At 37.3% G+C, this 15,575-nt stretch overlaps 1 protein-coding gene across 7 annotated transcripts in view; it reads right to left on the reverse strand.

Annotated features, from left to right (window-relative positions):
* The window catches only part of Atp9b (ATPase phospholipid transporting 9B (putative)), a 278,807-nt gene that overhangs the window by 146,697 nt on the left and 116,535 nt on the right, over window positions 1–15,575 (reverse strand). For 6 of the 7 annotated variants that reach the window (XM_010605561.3, XM_010605560.3, XM_010605556.3 and 3 more), the window contains one exon: window positions 13,599–13,675. The exons of the other annotated variant lie outside the window; for it this stretch is intronic. In XM_010605561.3, the coding sequence (XP_010603863.1) occupies window positions 13,599–13,675 (77 nt within the window). The remainder of the gene's footprint in view (window positions 1–13,598; window positions 13,676–15,575) is intronic. 7 annotated transcript variants of the gene reach the window in all.

Consider the following 15,575-nt stretch of genomic DNA (forward strand, 5'->3'; position numbering starts at 1 on the left):
CATTCCCCAAATCGCTGATAGTGAGTCAATCACTCTAGCGTCTCTGTATGAGTAGAGGCATTTCTTTTTCACTTTTTATATATTAACTGAACCAGTGTGGTGTGATTAGACTACATTTTCATTTCAAAAATCTTTCCTCCTATTTATTGGTATATATTTCTTAGTACTATCTCCTTTCAGAGGATATTGTTATATCTACATCACATACAATATATATTACAGTGAAGGGAAGCATGCATATGTATGCGTATTTATAAATTCTCATACATACATATATATATATATATTATGGAGAAAGAAAACAAGAAAAACAATTATGAACTTAAATTGGAACTAGAGGGCCAGGGATTTAGCTCAGTGGTTTCACCACCTGCCTTGCAAGCGTAAGGACCCAAGTTTAATCCCTGGTACCCGCCCCCAAAAAAAATTGGAACTGGAAGTTTGTCCGAATTCATGCTGTTTGTATTAGTCAATTTTCCCATTGCTGGGGGAAAAAATACCTGACACCCACAATTAAAGGAGGTGAGGTTTACTTTGCTCATAGTTTCAGAGATTACACTCTATGGATAGCTAGTTAATCCGTTCACTTCATGATGGCCAGGAAATAAGAGCACAGGGGACGAGTACCAGGAAGACAGATACCCTCCACAGGCACAACCTCAGTGATTCATTTCATCCTACTGGGCCCCATGTTTTAACAACACATGTAGCTATGAATATCAGTGGATTAATTAACTGATACATATAGTATCCCTGTGTTCCAATCACCTCTTCAGGGTCTATTGATCCAATCAAGTTGAAAAGATTAACTGGTGCAGTGTTCAATATACATAAATATAGACTTAAATGTGTATATACCTATCAATCCATTCACGCATCTACCTATCCACCATATGACCCCTTGGTCTGCTGTAAGAGCTTGAAATAGCACTTCCGAACAGCAATGAGCACATCCAATTCTCAGAACCTCACTTTATTCTTTGCAGAAAGGAATCCATGCTGATGCCAAGAAAAAGCAAAAGAAAGTATAGGAGTCTAGTGCATCTTTTTATGAGAAAAAATGAACAAAAAATACTCAGAGTAATGGGATCACTATAAGGGATACAGAGCCAGCTTAACAGGGCTCTCGACCAAAGAGAAGATGATACGAGCATTCAATCAATGCAAGTAACAGATATAACTCCTTAAATTAAAAGAGGCAGGTATCTACCTCAGTGGTGCCACTGCCTGCCTTGCAAGCACAAGGTTCCAAGTTCAAGCCCTGGTACCAAAAAAATAAAAATACCCACAAGCCATTCACACAATCATGCAGTGCCTAGTAACAGTCTGTGGAACACAACAATGTTTGGCAGGTGTCCATTAACTTTTGAACCCTGTCCCATTCTTTATAGAACCGGAGCACTTACATCATTCTGTGTGTTCTTTATTTTATTTATTATTATTATTATTTTTTTTTTTTTGGTACCGGGGATCAAACTCGGTCCTTGCACTTGCGAGGCAGAAGAGGAACCACTGAGCTAAATCCCCTGCCCTCTGCATGATGTTCTAATTTCACTTTTCTATCTTCTTTTAGGTCTAGGTTCAGCTGTCCACCATCTACTGTGTGAGGAGTATGCAATGAGCAAGGCATAGCTTCAAGTATTTAAAACCTTGTGGAATACAGAGACAAATAACCTAACAGTTGGCAAGGGTTGCTGTGTGACTTCAACCAGCCATTTTTTGAGCACCTACCTTTCATGCAGGGGACCAGAAACAGGAAGAACAGAGTTCTCTTAGTCAAGAAGTTGACACAAGTGGAATAGGCAGATTGACAACTAGTCACACAGGTAATGTGGTTATACATGGCCCTATGAGAAATCAGGCTGCCCTACAGGCTTCTCCAGAGGACTGAGCAGACCTCATGCAGAGGCACAAAGAATAAGGAGGAAAGCAACCCAAGACATATGTATGAAGGAAGAGCCCCTTGGGGCACAGTATACTGCTCTTAGCCATTAGAGAAATGGAATAATTTTAGGTAGGAAACTAACCATATTACGTCCACATTTCACAATGGTGACTCTGGCTGTGATGTGAAGGACATGTGAAAAGGGGTAGTAGGGTCTCTGAAAGCATCAGCTGTTTCACTGTATGAGAGGTGACCGCTGAATGTATGTAGTATGAATTTGGACAAGGCTACTGAGAGGGAGGGAGTTGATGGGTGTGAGATTATAACTCATTCTACCATAGGGAGAAGGATGGTTATTATGGAGAAACTGAGGACAGTGAGTCATACCATGATTGTGGCAAGGGCAGGGTTCAACAAGAAAGTTCTCATGGTGATGACATTCAAGAGGAAATCCCATGGGGCTTGGGGTGGGTGCTGGCAAGTGGATGTGAGTGGATGTTAATGATCAATTTTATTTATTTTTATGGAGAGACAGGTATGGGATACAAAAGGACAGGTGGTCCCAGCCATGGGTCTAGAGAAGAGAGCCTCTGTAGGGGAGCAAGGTGGAGACACATGCACTTTCTGGTACTTCTTCAAGTGAAGTATAGCCAGATTAAGGATGGTGAGAACCAGGCACTCTAGGTGAATAGCAATAATATGTGCACCACAGAATGCATTCATTTAGCAAGTATTTATTCAAGCTGACATTTTTAATTTGCGTAATTTTTAAAGATTTTACTTCCTGGCAAAGAAACTACTACCAAACCAAGGGACTGACATTTTGTAGTCTCAAACTTCGGTGAACAAATGTTCTTATAAATTGAATCAATTCAAATTCTTAAAGTGTTAGAAAAATATTTTATGAATTTATTAACTTTTAATATAAATAATTCCTCTCCTTCATTGGCTTTCAAAATGTGAATTTCTGTGAGCTAGATCTGCTTCCAAAAAGTAGAATGATCAGAAATGTTAGTTACAGTTCTGTTGATAACTGCTTTGGAAATCTAGATGTTTCAAGGGAGGAAAAAACAATAACAAGTACCTCCTTCATTCTGTCATGAACATTTCACACAATTATGAGTCTTTTATCATCAGAACAAAATATCACCAGCATCATTTCCTCATCTAGGAATGAAAAGAGCTCAGCAAATTTTCACTATGGTCTCCAACATGACAAAGAGCAATCTGCTGAAGGAGCCTCTCAGTCATGGCCTCATCTTAATGGTAACTCCAGTGAATCAAGTGCAAAGGCCACATGCTCACTCTGCTGATCTAGTGAGCCCACCCTCGTGTTTACCTCCATGCCAGAAGCAAGTTTGTATGTGTGATACCACAGGATGGTATGTTAAAAATCAATGAAACACCTAGCATGTTTTGAGCATCTACAGTGCCAGACATCAGATCAAGTTCCTTACATATATCACCTCATTTTAATAATCTCAGCTACACAGCTAGTCTATTGATGAGGCAATCCTGCACAGATATTGAGACCACCTGTGGTATGCTGAGGCCAGGCTCTAGTCCAATCAGCCTGAATCCCAATCTCTTTCCACAGTGTCACCTGGACACTATAATTTTATTTTGTTTTGTTCTGTTTTTGATAGAGTGTCTCTCTATGTTGTACCCCAGGCTGGCATAGAACCTGTGGCAATCCTCTTGCCTCACTGCTGAGATTAAGGTGTGCACCACCATGCCCAGCTTTATAATTTTAACAATATTAGACTACTATTTACTGAACTTCCAACTGGAAGATTCTGCTTACTGGAACAGGAGACTAATCAACCTTTGCTAATATGCTCTGAGCTTGTTTAAACTTCTCCTACAGCATCCTAAAAATGTTGATAAGAAATACACTGGTACACTAATCCCAATGTATCCTATAGTTTAAAAAGACATGTCTGATGTAGTAATTTTTCCCAGAAAAGCTTTTGTGTTCTAATTATCAATGGAATTAAAATTTTCATTCTAATGTCAACATGTGAAAAAGTTTCAATTTGGATGGTATTAAGCATATTAAAATAAGCCTTTCAAAATGTTTGACATGAATAACTGCCCTCAAAGGGAACTCTCAGACAGTGAAAATATCTCACTTTATTGGAAAAACTCAAAACTCACATGATACAAAGTTTTGCAGAGGTGATTATTAGCTAACAATGCTGACTGACCGGAAAGAAAGCCTATCTGGTTTCATGCTAAAGTTACCACACATGTGCTTTAGCTAATGCAGCTTTGAAAACAGTTCAGTGTAGTCAAGGGTCTAACATTAATGAAGTCAAACTAAAGAAAACAGTCACATCCAGGATATACCTTCAGATGCATAGGAAGATTTTGTTTAGGCCATATGTATCAAAATTTGATTCTGAAGAATATTTTTAAAAAATTATTTTTTAGAAAAAGATAATCATGGAAGGGGACACAAACAAACAATTATTCCTTAAGAAAAATAATCATTCAGCACATGTGGCAGCCATTGTGCCAGAGGCTTAAAACAACCTGGTGGGCAGGGTGAAATGGTCCCTCATGTCATGAACCTTACTGCCTAGAACAAACACTGTGTGCTACTGTGATTGTATGGAAGGTCCTCTATGCCAGCTGCAGGTGCAGGGACCAGTGAAAAGGCAGCACTTGACTGGGGCCTCCTACTCCCTCAGTGGTTCACCAAGGACAAGCACTCCATCAAGCCAAGTTATATGTCTGTGACTGAAGGGTGGAGGAAGCCTTCTGTCTCAGAAGAGAGGATGGCAGTAGGAGTGGGGAGAGAGGGCCACATGCTCACCAGAGCTTCACCCCAAGGGACCTTGGCAGGAGACAGTGAGAAAAACCCTCATGATTCTCCTTCTAGCTGACTTCTGGCTTAAAACTATCCACAGTAAAGTCCTACTGATGATACAGGGTGTCCAAGAAAGGACCTAACATATAACAATAGGGTGAATCTTTAAAAGACAGGGCTCTGCTGACACACAGAAATCCTCCTGGGTAGCATTTACTCAGAGAATTTCCAAATAACTGGAAAAGACATTTTCTCACTCTTCTGTCCTAACAACAAAACCACCCACCAATCTCTACTTCATCCGAGCCTACACAAGGTTCTGGCAAAAACTGGCCTTTACCACAGTCAGTTACATAAGATATTTCAAACCATGCCATTAAAAGTGCCTCTGAACATCTGGCAAAAGAAATGCTCAGTATTGCAGAAAATGCCGTAACAAATTAAGTCATTATCACAACTTCCACTACTTTTCAACAGCTTTCATGACTTTGGGGTAAGAAAGAAAGGGGTTCAAAAATAAAGACAATTGTAAAAGTGCTTACCTGCTTGAGTAAATTACATTTTTCTGTTAAGAATTTGGTACCAAAAAATTAACTGTGGTGATTAAATATATGATTATCTAACATGCAACAATAAATAGTATCTCCATCTTCAGAACTTTATGTAGAATGAAGTTGTTTCAGTGAACAAAGCATTTAATTAATATGCTTGCATTTCTTACTTAAAGCACTTGCTTTATAATCAAATTCATATTAAAAGGAATTTAGAGTCAGGTATTTAAACTCAAGTATTCTAGTGTAGATGTGTGCTGTATACTTGAGAGCAGTATAGTACAGATGCTACCATTAGGGTTGTTTTATAAAAATTAATATTTTGTTTCTTTATTGCTTTCCTAAATTATAAGTTTACTTATACTCACGACTTTTAATTGTATGCAGCTGTAATATGACAGTATGCTGGCCAAACAAGTGAAGGCGGTGTGTGTACTGGCATAACCCAAAGAGCCATACTGAGTCCTATCTGTGCTTAATGGAGGACTTCGTGGTAGGTTTGTTTTCTGATCAATTTTTTCCTGATGAAGCTTGAAACACTATGATTTGTTAATATTAATAAGTTATTCACAAAAGGCATTGCAAGTCATTTTTTCCATGCAGAGTGACTGTAATATTATATTCTATAACATGCAGCTCTTTTGTGATGCACATGAGCACATTTTAAAACAAGTATTTAAATTAAAAAAATATTTTATTACTCAGGAGGCAACTATTAGAAAAATGAAGGATTGCTATGATTTTTGCAACCAAAGTGTGATTCTATTGCAATATTTTACCATAATCAAGAGAAATCTGAAAATATTAATAAACTATCCTTTCTAAAATAAGAAAGCTAGTCTCCAACTAGCTTTAAGATTTCAACTTGCAAAGAAAACCACAGCTGATTCTATTTTGTTCTATTATCTGAAAATGCCTTTGCAACAATCCAGATAACAAGAAGTGGTTCTAATTCATGTTAATAGCACATGCCACCTGTCTCCCTGTCAATGAGACATTTGAAAGCATCTTTTTATTAGAAACACAAATCAATATACCCAAGGGATTACAATAACTGCTGGGAGCAATTTGTATTATCATTTCATCCTTGATGTTTTTGCTCTGAGCAACTTATTATTATGAACGGCATGAAAATGGCAACCTGTCACAATTGATTTTTCTTAACCTCCTGTAAGAATTTTTCCCTCTTAAATGTAATCAAGTATCATCTTATTAAATATGTCTAAAGCTAGTTTTATAAAGCAGTCCATTACTCACATTGCAGTCCTTGTAATTTAAACTTTCACCAAATATCATTATAAAATTACTTAGTAATAAAAACTTTTGATTTGTTCAAAGTTTTAAAACAAAAACTTTAATTGTAAGAGGAGCCCATCTCTCCAGGAAACATTATGATGAGGGAAAATAATCTGATCTTAAACTTTCAGAATGTATATTTACCTTAAAATTTACCTTCCTCTAACAAAACAGTAAGATTTATTCTTCATCTATGTCTGGACAAAATATGCTACTTTAAAAAGTTCTAATAAGCTCTTGAATTAGTCAGAAAGCTGTATACTAAATTATCAAGTTAGATTTCAATAATCAATTTCAAGAACAAATCAAGGTGACACATTTGTCCTTCAGAGAATTAATTTAGTTATATTTCAATGAGTTTATACAGAAATTATTTTTCATTCCAGATTTTAGGCCCTAGGGCAGAGAATCTCAATCTCTAGTGAGCATCAGAAAACCTAGAGGTAGCCGAACGCAGAATTTCTGACTCGAAAGTCTGGGGAACACAAGAGTTTACATTTTCAGGTCCCATCCAGATATAGGATCAGTATGGGGAGATGTAATGCTAAACCTGCCAGCCCAGGGGCCACACTTCATGTTTCAGTCAACTTGAACCCAGTGACTGCCAGTATCACAGAAGGAAGGAAGAGTATCGGGTGGCAATTTTGCGAATTAAGGATGACATGGATTGGCATCTGTAGCCATAGAAAAGAGGAAACAAGTTGGGAGCATCAAGGGCCAGGCTTGGATCTTGGGAGTGCTTCTGCTATTCTCCTTAGTTTTCCTGTGTTTAAAGTTTTATGAAATGCTTTTTTTTTTTTAAGCAACCACAGAAGAGTTGGGGAGGGATGGGGAGGGAGAAGAACAGAGAGGAGAGTCAGAAGAGAGAGAAGAGAGACAAAAGAATTGGCCACAAGATGTTTGGGGGGTGTTAGCTAGGGAAAATGAAAAGTTTTAAAAATGTTTAAATGGATGAGTATTTAACACCAATATGCTGTACTCTAGGAGGGATTTTAAAAGCACAAACATTGGTCCCTCGAGTACTCTTCAGCTTGAGTAGGAAGGCAGCTGGTGACCTGAGGACAAGAAATCAGAAGGTGACTGGGCGTGGTGCTATTCCAGGCATGGAGAGAGGGGCACAATGGAATAGCATCATCAAGACAGGAGATAGGATGCCTTTGTGGTGCCTGGTGGTCGAGGCAGGCCCTCTATGAGCTGCTGCCTTATAATCCTACTTGAACCTAGTTAGCAACTGTCATCATGTACTGAGGACAGACATTGCTGCACATTATCTGATGTGCTTTAGGTCTCTACCACAGCCACCCAAAGAAAATACTGGAAAGAGCCCATTCATTTAGCCATACTATGTGGCAGTGATCATGTGGATCATTTTGATTGACTGATGGGTATTGGGGATTGAACCCAGGGTCTCTGCAATAAGCAACATGCCAGTTTCCTGACCTCCGCCTTTTCATACTTTTCATATTGTTATTAGTTCTTCACTATGTTACTTAAGTTGTACAGGCTGGGGTCCAACTTGCATTCTCCTGCTTCAGCCTCCCAGAGTGCTAGGATTACAGGCATGCACCATGCAGGCTTGTTTTATTTTTAAAGCAACTGGATCCCAGGTCGAAATTTCCTGATGCAGGGCAACACTTAAGGTAGAAGACAATGTCAAATGACAGGGCAGCTATCAATAAGGCAGCAGAAGAAAAAAAGAGTGGTGGAAGCAAGACTGCACAGGCAACTGAAGCCAGCAAGAGGATGTAAAATCTTTATAAAAAGAGGTTCTATGTTCCTGTTGTACCACAGAATAAAGGAGTGAAATCAAGAAGTATACTATTCCTTAAGCTGAATTTATACTGTACAACTTTAGGAGCAGTTGAGGAATGTAAGACATGTCTCTTTAAAAGAGAAATGCTTAGGTAACTGGAACAAATACAATGAGTCTCTTTGCCTTCAACTGCAACAGTAGCTACAACACATGCATTTTACAAGAAGGCTGGGTGGCTCCCTCAGTATTCTCACAGGTCTGAAACTTAGACCCCGTGTACCACACTTCCATGACTGCTGTACTCTGCCTTTTATCACCAACAACTACTTTGCTTCCAGAATTCTAAGAGGGACATGCCTCCTCCACCTGTACTTTCTGTACTTCATCCCTTTCCAGGGGAGACAATCTTGTGCTACTGCAGGAGGCTTGTGGACTACTGTCTGTATCTTAGCTGCCTCTGCTAACTTTGTTGCCTATGCAGCTGTGTTCCTCTTTGGCCATCCTCAGACATTAGCCCAAGGCCTATTTTTTTGTGTTGAGCCTATTGTATAGAGCCTGAGAAAATTCCTCTGCTTGTTACTGGCTCCGTTACAGCTTTATGATTCCAACAATAGTTGGGTACCTAACCTTATGAGCCTAAATGCTTAGGCTACAATCCTTCTTAGTCTGTTTAGGAAATGTCTCAAGCCCTTAGCATGTACTACTTCAATTATTATTAGGATTAACCACTTCTTATTAAATCAGCATTGATTCTCCTGCAAGAGGGGGAAAACGAATTATAAAGAGAAAAGGGAGAAGAAAAGGGAAGAGGAAGACAGGGGAGAGGCATATTGATTGACTGCAAACCTATACCCCAGAAGCTATGTAACAGTTCATATGATAGCCATATAACACTGTGTAATTTTGTTTTCTGTATGTTAATATCATGTTTAAGTTATTATTGGGTAACCATTAAACCTATTTTTCTTAAAATATTTTTATTCCTATAATGATGGCTCTTTATCCTTTTTTGAAAACAATATTATTATAATATAGATTTTTCCCTCCAGAAAAAGCAAAACTCAATAAAATCCTTTCCCTTATGGCATAATTAGTCAATTTAAAAAAACTCAAAAAACCAACATTACTTTTCCACTTCTCTGAGCTTTCTGCCTAAAACCATGGCCAGTTCTCCCATTCTCTAATCCTGGTTCAAGTTTCTCTCAGATGACACCTTCTGGTACCCTGATCCCTTCAGAGTCTCTAAGACAGCCTTTACACCTAAAACCTACTCTAGTAAAAATACAACAGCTGATTTAACTGCTAAATCTACTCATATCTTCTTTTTTATACCACACGAGCTCCACAGTACACATAGTGCTTGGCACATGCACTGCAGCGGGCTGTTTGTATCACTGAAAGCTCTAAAAGATTTGCCATCTCTGGCCCACAGTATGCTGTTGCCTCCTCCGAAAACACCTCCCTGCTTTAATGCCTTTTTCTGTTTTATTGTGAAGTGCTTACTTCATTCAACCTGGCCTCTCTGACTTTTCTTAACCTACTGAACATTCTTATTCCTCAGGGTTCTATGAGGGCCTTTTTTCATATTACCCAGAGCCCTGGAAAATTCCACTCATTACTCTATTTTAGGCAATCATTATCATACCTTGTTTGATAATTCCCAATTCTCTCTTTCTACATATGGGGCAGGATTGTACTTCCCTATTCCTGAACATAGCTGGAGCCATTTAATTGCTTTGGCCAATGAAATTCAACCTATACTGCTCAATGGCAAAGGCCTTAACAGTCAGTTATGTAATTTGTCAGATTTTTATTATACTTGTGGTCATGATAGTATGCTTCTGAAGTGGGTCCTCTAGGGACCACGATGAGCAAGCACTCACCAGTCCGAGTCAGAGAAGGAACACATGGAAGAGGCTGTTATACAGTAAGCCACTAAAGTTCAGGAAGTTTATTAGACCAGTGTGACTTAGCTTCATCTGACTGGTAAACACTTAATGGGAACTACAAAAATATGTGTTTCTAGCCTAAAATACTCTGCTGACAATGAACTCCAGGATGACTTTAAAACTGATTACCACAGCAATCAAGATCTGGTGCATTAAATAGCTATCAGAACTTGGTGTTAGGGATGCTCCTGATTCCTTGAAATTTAATGAAACTCAGATAAATGCTCAGATAAAATATTTTCCTTTTAAATTTTTGCTCTTTTCTTTGCACCAGCCTTTCTTGAAGTTCAAATTTTGCTGGTTTACTAAGTTACACAAGAATGTAGCTTTCTAAGATGTAGTCTTTAGAAAGCAAGGTCTCATAAACAGTAAGCAATAATTTCTGTCTTCCCTTATATAATTAGGGACAACTGTCACATATTCATTTCAGTGAACATATATCAAGAGCAAAACTTTCCCCAAATTTGTTACTTTGTCCCCAACTATAACATCTGCCAAACCCTACTCTGAATTTTATTCTTATAAAACTAGCCTTGAACATCCAGAAATATTTTATTACATAAAGGTATATAATTCACTCCTCTCTTAGATTATTTCTTAATTTTAAAAAATGTTTAAATGTCAAGCCTAGGAAGTATCAAGTGTTCTCTCTCACAAAGCACACACTCCCCTCCCTGCAGTCTCAGTTCTACTGCTGCATCACCCTCTTTTGGAGGCTGCCATGCAAATGCACAACTTCATGCATGGAAAATTTTGGAAAAGTACCCTGCATGCAAGATGCTTCACAAGCCTCAGCTATCACTGTCTTGACTCTGGTTAAAAGAGAGGATGGAACACTGTTAAATTCCAAAGAGGCCAGTCTTACTGAATGAGGAATTTTATAAGAGGCTGTAAAGCCCCTAAAAGGCAAAGGGTTTAAATCCAATTCTATTTATTAAAACGCAAGACAAAACAAAACAAAAAAACTCTAATAATGTCCTTGGTAACACAAGAAAATGTAAAAAGCTAGTTTTTAAAGATAGGAAAAATGGAAAAAGAAACAGAAGGGAGATGGATAGAGAAGAGGAAGACAGGGTGACCAATGATGGCATTTTTAAACTACATAATAGCACAAAGCACAATACCTTGCACAAACTAGCCCGGAAATAAAAGTTGCATTGAAAAACTGTGGCACTGAAAACATTTGATTTTACAACAGCAACAACAATAATAACAATAATAATTACATGTAACATCTATCGAGCATTTTTCATATAGCAAGTTCTTTTCTAAGAGTAATGCATACCTAAAATTTTTCTCAGCAATCATATATATGCACTGTCTTTATTTTATAGAAGAGGAAATTAAGATGCAAAAATTCCCAAAGGCCAAATAGCTAGTCAGTGGCAAAGCCTGGGCTCTTATCCATACAGTGAAACTCCAGTGCCAGAATTCTTAACCACAATCAAAAACTTAGCAGGTCACTTAAATTACCTTCAAACAAAACCCAGGTGAAGAGTACAATGAGCTAAAAATACACAAGGGATTCATAGGGGAAAAAAAGTGATGGGATGACTAAATCAAAGGAAAAAAAATGCAAAGAAATAAACTAAAGAATAAGGTGGACTTTTTGAGAGGGTCAAACTAAACAGCAATATTTAAGATTCTCAATGCTTAAATTAAATTCACTCTTGGGAAGGTCTGAGATTGGGGCCAACATCGGCACTAAGAGGGCCTTTCCTGAGCCTGAGAGAGTTCCCAAAGAGCAGGGCCTCCCTGTGAGGGCAGACTGGGCAGGAGATGCTAGGAGCCCATCCTTGGGCAGGGGCCTGGCGATTTAGCTTAGCTGGGCCTTGGAACAGACTCAACAACTGTGAACTGAGTTCAATGGCTGAGTAAGGCACCCTATACTGGAGCCTCATAACCCAGTTCAGATCACTCTCCCTTGCCTTAAAAAAATAAATTAAATTTACCCTCAAACATCATCATATAATTTAAGTCCAAAGATTAAGAAAAAAGCCTTTAAGCTAGTACATGAACTAGAATATTCTACTTGCTCACATGAAGGAAAACAAATCATGCTTCCTTGAAAATACATGAAAACACACACATTTCTAACTGTGTCAGTAATGAAATAATTTATTTTAAAAACTTGTAACTACTATAGAATTAGTGTTGGGTATATATGATACTAAAATTAAAGTTACATTATAAATCTAAAGAGAATTTCCCTTATTATCACAATTAGAATTTATAGCAAAGTAAGAGTAGCACAATAGTTGTATGCATATATGTTGTATGTAAGTGCATGTGGGTCACACACAGACACTTAAGATAAGTATGTGACTAGCTATGGGGGGGCATGTCAGTGGTGAACCTATGGCACACATGCTGCAGTGGGCTGTTCGCATCACTGAAAGTTCTATAAGATCTGCCGACAATGGTTATGCAGAGTATCTATTCAAAGAAGACAGCAGCACATGGGGGGTTGTTTCACTAACACGGATGGGTTAGTGACATTTGCCTAGCTAGTATTTGAAGGGCTATTTTTTCAAAATTTAGCTGAAAAATAGAATATAACTTGTCATAAATGTATATTCTTAGAAGGATGAACTCATTTCTATAGCTGTGTAACAAAATTTCCTGCAAGGTACAACCTTTGCTATTAGCTACTCAGAGTGAATCATAAATCCACATAAAGACTGTCTGTTACACTTAAATACACAGATGCTATTTCAAATAAAAATAAGTAGAAGGAATAGGAAGAGCTTTTCCTTACCTACATGTAAGAACACATTGTGATTTCATGATCATTGTAAACAGAATCATTTATACATTGGCTCTACCAACAATTCACATTAACTTTGTTCTATAACTTACAAACATGTTTGCACAAGTAACAATTTTAGGAATATAATTAAGCAGTCTTTAAAACTGCAATCGGACTTTTAGTATGCTTCTGAAGTAGAAATAAAACTGCTTTAACAACATTATCATGTTAAATATTACAAAACATTAATAGAGATTTCTTTGCTTTAAAAATAAAGTCAACATAAAGACAAAGAATGCAAATTATAAAATGAGAAGATGAGAAGGTGGAGACCCACATTTAATTATCAAATTGCGTATCTAACAATGCAAATTCAAGACACACATACAACTCTAACAAGGCAGAGGAAGATGCACTTTAAAATTCTTGAGTAAGAGAATGTTATATAAATACAGAGAACACATAAATCACCAGCACTTTTGAGAGTCTTTTTTCCAGGTCATATATAATGCACTGAGAATGAGCTATTCAGAACTACAGAGAGTTTCTTAATGAAAAGAAAAAGCAAGTTCATTAATGTAGTCACTCCTTAGTCTAGCCTACCTTATTTTTTGGATTGGATGTGTTCATTACACTTCGAGTCTCTTTTCCAGTATAAATGACAACACCTATTACAGTACCTGCAAAAACATGAAAGTGGTCCTTATAGAAATACCTCAAAGTAAAGCAAACAGATAACACTCTCTAGTTGTCTTGATAAAAATGTATTACATTACTTGACTTTATATACATTTATCTAACAGTCTAACTTAACTTAATTACTTCAAGAAAATCTAAATTCTTTTTTTTGTCCTTTTCTTTTTAGTTTTTTGAGACAGGGTCTCACTGTGTAGTTGAGACTGACCTAGAACTCATTATGTAGCCCAGGCTGGTTTCGAACTTGCAGCAATCCTCCTGCCTCAGCCTCCCAAGTGCTAGGATTACAGGTGTACACCACCACGCCTGGCTAACCTCAAGCTTTTAATGGACTTAGAAAAAGTGAAATAATTTGTTAAATAATACAAATTTACCCACAAATATCATTTAAAATGCACTAATATTCTTTCCCTTAACAGAAGAAAGAGTAAGGCAGGCTTTTGGTTACTATCTACTACAAACAGTGACTTGACACTGGTATTCCATCAAGAGGCTGTGTTCCTTTTGTTTGTTTGTTTGTTAATACTGGGGCCTTCACAGTGAGCTACATCCCCAGTCCTTTTTGTTTGGTACTGGAGATTGAACTCGGGAGGCAGATGGTGGAACCACTGAACTAAATCCCCATTTTGGGTTTTTTTTCTTTGTTAAGAGGCAGTTCTTAACTGATAGCTGCATCACAAGACCTCCAAACCCATGGGACTAGGAGAACAAGCTGAGAGCAAGAGTTCACTGTACATCAAGACTGTAAGAAGATCTGAAAGTTCATTTCAGGTACATAAATCAAAACACAGGAAGATTCATTAGAATGTTTTGATTTCCCATTTAAATACTCTTACTTCCTTTTATTCATGACTCTGAAAGTTTGGTTTTTAAAATTTTATGTGCCAAGAAGATACTATACTTTTTAAACTTAAAAGAGTATCAAAAATCCTTAGAACGACCCATTGGTCACAAAAAACCACTTATCTCTGGACTGTCAGCCTGTAATCCCAACACTATGAAAATCTGAGGAAGGAGGACTGTAAATTCAAGCCCAGCCTGGGGAATTCAATAACTTAGTAAGTCCTTGTCTCGAATAAATGAATGAATAATAAATGTATAAATGAAGCATTGGATGGATGTATGGACGGACAGATGGGCAGAGTACTGATATAGCTCAGTGCAAAGGCCATGGGTTCTATCCTCACATATGTATCATAGTTTCCTCATTTCACCCTTAAGTTTTTTAAATTTCAAAGGGGAAAGCATGATTATAGTGAGAAAGACTGTAACCTTTGAAATTAAAAACTACTTCAAAATTAATGACTGTACAAAAACTATTTGATGTCATATTAATTTCACATGTGAAATTTAGCAAGTAAGTCAGAATTTACAAAGTAAATATATATCATCCCTCAGTTTATTAAGTGCACTGACAATTGCACATTACATACCATATAACTTACAACTTTCTCTCTAGCAAGCTCCAAAAAATGGAAGATGTTAAAGTATTCCTCAACAGTGGTGTGTGCACAGGTTACATGTCTTTGTTTTTAACTTAGGCATTACCAGGAAGGTTATGAGGCTTCAGTTTGCCAAAGGCATGGTAAGCACATACATGGCATGTAAGGTCATCCAAATGTACAAATGCTGATTTATATGTTACTATCTATATAAACTACCTAGATGAAATGACTATACCTAATGTACAGAGAAATATTAAATATACAGTGGTGCAATACCATGAAAAGCTTTTAAAAAATTTGTATCATTGATTCTTTTAATGTTAAAAGAGAATAAAGTAAAATGTTAAATATGATCTGATCAATATTTTACTTGCCAATTTAACTTGATCAAAATATAAAAATGCCACTAATGTGAATAATCACAATGACATAACAAGGC

The sequence above is a fragment of the Fukomys damarensis genome, unplaced genomic scaffold, assembly GCF_012274545.1.
Source record: "Fukomys damarensis isolate Sample0158 unplaced genomic scaffold, DMR_v1.0_HiC HiC_scaffold_30, whole genome shotgun sequence".
In the NCBI taxonomy this organism is placed as follows: Eukaryota; Metazoa; Chordata; class Mammalia; order Rodentia; family Bathyergidae; genus Fukomys; species Fukomys damarensis.